This window comes from Pelodiscus sinensis, chromosome 33, assembly GCF_049634645.1.
Source record: "Pelodiscus sinensis isolate JC-2024 chromosome 33, ASM4963464v1, whole genome shotgun sequence".
NCBI classification, from domain to species: domain Eukaryota; kingdom Metazoa; phylum Chordata; order Testudines; family Trionychidae; genus Pelodiscus; species Pelodiscus sinensis.
Genome location: NC_134743.1, coordinates 6,001,368 through 6,006,902, shown reverse-complemented (window position 1 = coordinate 6,006,902; position 5,535 = coordinate 6,001,368). Strand labels below are relative to the sequence as shown.

The 5,535-nt window shown below is 60.0% G+C and overlaps 1 protein-coding gene across 1 annotated transcript; it reads left to right on the top strand.

Moving 5' to 3' along the window:
* LOC142823354 (uncharacterized) lies at positions 1–1,713 on the top strand. Its single transcript, XM_075914291.1, has 2 exons — positions 1–856; positions 1,052–1,713. Exons 1-2 carry the CDS (start codon positions 307–309, stop codon positions 1,621–1,623), a joined length of 1,122 nt encoding a protein of 373 aa, XP_075770406.1. The 5' UTR covers positions 1–306; the 3' UTR covers positions 1,624–1,713.
* Positions 1,714–5,535: the final 3,822 nt, after the last annotated feature.

Genomic DNA, 5,535 nt, shown 5'->3' with positions numbered 1-5,535 from the left:
TAGTTCGAACTTAATTCGAACTAACGGAGCGCTTAGTTCGAACTAGGTAAACCTCATTTCACGAGGACTAACGCCTAGTTCGAACTAGCTAGTTCGAACTAAGGGCTGTGTAGCCCTTTAGTTCGAACTAGTGGGAGGCTAAGGCTTCCCAGGTTTCCCTGGTGGCCACTCTGGCCAACACCAGGGAAACTCTATTGCCCCCCTCCCGGCCCCGGAGCCCTTAAAGGGCCACGGGCTGGCTACTCACTTTGTGCCAGTTGCAAGGCTGCAAGCACCCGTGCCTGCACAGCCTGCACCTGCCACACTATGAGCCAGCCATCCGAGGGCTCCCAGCCCTCCACTGCTCCCCACGACCAGCCTGGCGGCTCCCGGGAGCCTGCCCGGGGGCGCAAAAGGCGGGCGCCCGCCTGGTCAAGTGCGGAGATCGTGGACCTCATCGAGGTTTGGGGGGAAGCCTCAAATGTCCACGATCTCCGCACTAGCCACCGGAACGCGGCCGTCTATGGACGCATGGCTGCCAGCCTGGCCGCCAGGGGCCACCAGCGCAGCCGGGAGCAGGTGCGCTGCAAGATTAAAGACTTGCGGCAGTCCTACTCCCGGGCCTGCCTGCCAGGGGCTGACCCGGAGGCCTGCCCCCACTTCCATGCCCTGGACCGCATCCTGGGGCCTCATGCCGTCCCTGCCCCCCGGGACGTGATTGACCCCGGGGCAGAGGGACCGCTCCTGGACACCGAGGAGGAGGAAGAGGGCTCTGAGAGCCAGGAGCCTGCTGCCAGCCTTCCCAGGACCCGGGACCCCCGAGGCACCCCACAGAGCCGCTCGCCTGCATCATCAGAGGCCGGGGAGGCGTCCACCTGTGAGTACCCTCGTGTTCCCCTTATGTGTACGGGGGGCTGGGGCGAGAGGGAGCCCCGGGACCGTGCGCCTGGGCCTTGCCCACTACGGAGCAGCAGCTGGGGATCCTGCAGGGGCCCTGGCCTTGCAGAGGGGAGCTGGGTTTCACACACCTGGGCCCCTGGGGTAATTGACCGCTGGTCTTCTTGCACCACAGCTGCAGCACCGGGGACTGCAGGGCGCACCACCCCGCCTGCAGCAGCCGCCCGCGCCCGGGCAAGCAGGACAGCCAGGAACCAGGAGGACTACCAGAGGCGGCATCTCCGGTTCCTGGACCGACAGCTCCGTCTCCAGGACCACTGGGTCCAGGAGGACCTCAGGCTGCGCCAGAGGAGTCTGGAGGCCCTGGAGGAGCAGGGCCGTGCCCTGCGAGGCCACCTCCAGAGCCTGCTAGACCGCTTCCCATTTCCTCCTCCCCCTGCTCCCCCTCTTGCTCCCCCTCTTGCTCCCCCTGCTCCCCCTCTTGCTCCCCCTCTTGCTCCCCCTGCTCCCCCTCTTGCTCCCCCTCTTGCTCCCCCTGCTCCCCCTCTTGCTCCCCCTCTTGCTCCCCCTGCTCCCCCTCTTGCTCCCCCTCTTGCTCCCCCTGCTCCTCCTGCTCCTCCTGCTTCCGCTCCTGCTTCCTCCACACCCCCTGTCCTCTCTGCCCCCCCCTCCACAACCATTCCCCACCGACGCCCCCGGACCCGCAGTGTGGCGAGACGGGAGAGGCACCCAGACTCCCACCCCTGAGCTTTCCTTTCCCTTCCTCCCTTCCCTCCCCTCCCCTTCCAGCTCCCTCGTCCCAGGTTTCCCCCTCCCTTCTCCCACCTTCATTCCTCCCTCCCCCACCCCAGTTCTGTGAAATAAACAGACGTTTTTGTTGGAAAAACAGGTGTCTTTATTTGACAGTAGGTAGGGAGGGGAAAGGGGAAGGGGGGGGTAGGGTGGAAGAAGGCCCCGGTGGGGCATGCAGGGAGAGGTCAGTCCTCCTCCTCCTCCACCTGGAAGCTCTCCCGCAGGGCTTCCCGGATCCGGATGGCCCCCCGCTGGGCTTCCCGGACGGCGGCGGTGCGGGGCTGACCGTAGTGTCCAGCCATGCGGTCAGCCTCAGCCATCCAGGCTGGCAAGAAAGCCTCCCCCTTCCGCTCACACAAATTGTGGAGCACACAACATGCCGCCACCACGGGAGGGATGTTGTGCTCGGCCAGGTCCAGACGGGTGAGGAGGCATCGAAAGCGGGCTTTCAGTCGCCCGAAGGCCCCCTCCACCACGATGCGGGCCCTGCTCAGCCTGTTATTGAAGGCCTGGCGGGAGGGATTGAGGTGTCCCGTGTAGGGCTTCATGAGCCAGGGCTGCAGTGGGTAGGCGGCATCCCCCACCAGGCAGACGGGCATGTCCACGTCCCCGACCCTGATGTGGCGGTCGGGGAAGAAGGTCCCGTCCTGCAGCCGCTGGCACACGGAGGAGTTCCGGTACACCCGGGCGTCGTGTGCTTTGCCGGACCAGCCCACATTTATGTCCGTCAACTGTCCCCGGTGGTCACATACGGCCTGCAGGATGACGGAGAAGTACCCCTTGCGGTTCACGTACCGGGACGCCTGGTGTTCCGGGGCACGGATGGGGATGTGCGTCCCGTCGATGGCCCCCCCGCAGTTGGGGAAGCCGAGGGCGCCGAATCCCCGGATGACGGCATCCGGGTTGGCGAGGCGGACCACCCTGCGGAGCAGCACCCGGTTGATGGCCTTGACCACCTGCGGAGAGAGACACAGCAAAGCGTCAATCAGTGGGGCGCCCGGGTGGCTGGGAGCGTGCGTGCCCTGGCAGTGCCCCGCGCCCCACTCCCGGAAGCAACCCCCCTGGCGGCGTGTAGTACGGCCGGGACAGCCCGACCCCTCCGGTGCGGGGCGCTTTCGCCTCCTCCCGCCCCCCCCTTTGTCCCTGGGGCGGCCCATCCCCTCCTCGCAGCCCCCCTCCCCCCCGGCTCGGTGGCCGACGAGCGCCGTACCTGCATGAGCACTGCTCCGACAGTGGATCTCCCCACGCCGAACTGGTTCCCGACGGATCGGTAGCTGTCCGGCGTGGAGAGCTTCCAGAGGGCGATGGCCACCCGCTTCTGGAGGGGGATGGCGGGCCTCATGCGAGTGTCCCTTCTTTGCAGGGCAGGGGCGAGCCACTCGCAGAGCTCCAGGAAGGTGTCCCTCCTCATCCTAAAGTTCTGGGTCCACTGTCGGTCGTCCCAGTGCTCCAGGACGATGCGGTCCCACCAGTCGCTGCTGGTGTCCAGACGCCAGATGCGGCGGGGCACGCCGGTGCCGGGGCGCCGCCGCGGCTCCTCCACGGCCCCCAGGGCGGCCAGGCGGAGAGGCAGGGGGCTGACGTTCCCCAGGTGGTGCCAGGCAGCCTCGAGCCATTGCTGGCAGGCTTGCAGCAGCAAGTCCAGAACGTGCACCAGAAGGTGCAGGGCGAGCCGTGGCTCCATGTTGCCACCTGCGGCGGTCCCCCCCGAAGGGAAGCACCGACACAGACGGGCACAGAGACCGACGCTTTGCTGTCCCTCGGCGAGGTTGGCAAGCAAGCAGGAAAAGCTGAGAACCGGCTGTCCAGGGGGGGTCCCTTTAAGCACGAGCCTCAGATAGCCTCAGACAGCAGCCACACAAAGCAACTGCTGACCTGATGCCCTGCCAGAACCGGTTTCAGCTGCCCTTAAATGCCCCCCTGCGTCCAATCAGTGTGGACGCGCTAGTTCGAACTAGCAAAACGCTAGTTCGAACTAGTTTTTAGTTCTAGATGCGCTAGTTCGAACTAGCTTAGTTCGAATTAACTAATTCGAACTAAGTTAGTTCGAACTAGCGCTGTAGTGTAGACGTACCCTTACTTCTCTAAGGGGGTACTGATGGTATGATGATCCCGGATCTGATGGGCCTTTTCGCAAGAAGTACTTTTTTGCCCGAATGGAGTAGTCCACCCTGTTGGCTCAGCCCCCCCCTCACTTCAGCCTCTGCAGGGGGGGCTGAAGTGAATCCAGGACCAGCAGGAGTCTGATAAGGGGGGGGGGTAACTTTTCAGATGTAAGTTCACTTATGATTTCAGAGTTACTGTTTCCTCCTGAAGTGGCAGGAGAGGAACAATTCTTATTCTCTCTAATAGGGCTAGACCCTCCTGAAGAAGAAGGGGGTTTCCTCTTCTTTCCATAGGACTCAAATTCCTCATCACTAGAGGGAGCCAGTATTTCAGGGCTTTTACCTCCCAAGGTCTTTGCCTTTGCAGCCATGACCTTACACACACCCATACTACATTTTAATATCCATTTTGGTCGATCCTGGACATGGAATAACCAACAATCAATATATGGGAAGTGATCCCACTGTCCATCCCGCGTCACAACTCTATGTGTTAGGGATACCAGGTTTACATCAAAGGAGCCCGTATCTGGCCATCCGACACCAAAAGTAGGCCACTCAAGTTGACAAAATTTAATTAACTCATCTTTTGCCATTTTTACTCTATAGTCACTTTTAAAATTACTAAAATTCTGTAACATGCATCCCCAATGGGGTTGCGGAGTTTTCTATCCGGGAGCTTCCCGAACCCATATCTATATATTTATTATACACACACATGCAGGCAACAAGCTTTCACCACGGCTCCGTGTGTCGATGGAATGACACCACACCAGCTTTTAGCGTCCGAACCCAGAGGGTCCAGCGCTTGGCTGTCTCACTAGAGACACCGGTGTGCCCTTGTGGAACCGTGACACTTAAGACAGGTCTATTAGACAGCAACAAATATAGACAAACAGGGGCTTGGAGACTCGCTGGGTCACGAGGTTCGGCTGACCCCCCTTGCAATCAAGAAATCCTGGTCATCGGGTTTCCCCTTGCAGGATTCTTGGGGCGGCTGGAGTCAGCTTAAGTCTCAGACCTGGTCAGCGACAGTCATGCTTACACACAAACCTGTGGTTTCACAATTTAGGTTTCCAACAAATCATTAAAACAAAGAACAAGAGTACTCCTACTAAAAACAAAAGCAATCCACTGGAGTTTTCCTAACTCCTCATAACTTCCCCACGCAACCCACGGGTTCATGGTGTTCCTTCTGGGGCTTACAGAGGCTTTTACCATTCGGGTGCGACCCGCCTACCCTATACGTGTTTTCCTACCGGATACACCGTGTTTATTCGAAGTTCCTACTGTCCTCGAAGGACAGTTCTCGAATTACCAACACTACCCAAAACACAGGGAATTATCGGTATACTCACTCTGTCTCTGCCCCGGCGCCTTCTCTTCGGACCTCACAGCCTAGTTGACTCATTCAATAGAGACTCCTTTAACTTTCCGGATGTCCCGACTCACGCTTTCGGTGCCGTGACGGACTCAAACAGTCCGGTGCGCACTTCACGGTCACCTACGGCGAATCTTGTCGTCCGACTCCGGAGTAGTCCAAGGGAGGTCCCATCTGGGGTGCCAATTTGTTGCATAAATTGCAAGGTTTCGTCCCCTTGGAGGCTAGTCTGATTTACCCCAAGAAGAGAGTCACACTTTCAGGCTGGGTCCAACTCAAGTTTATTGGTTGCAACCAAGGTACGGCTAAGGAACTCAATGTTCAAATCAGAGCCGACCCCCAACATCTCATAGGCAGGGGTTTTTATAGGGTTCACATCTT

What these genes read in the sequence shown, in the direction of transcription:
- LOC142823354 (XM_075914291.1), top strand. Translation starts at nt 307, where the DNA reads ATGAGCCAGCCATCCGAGGGCTCCCAGCCCTCCACTGCTCCCCACGAC. An exon ending in GGCCGGGGAGGCGTCCACCT is followed by an intron (nt 857 to 1,051) that starts GTGAGTACCCTC and finishes CTTGCACCACAG; the next exon opens with CTGCAGCACCGGGGACTGCA.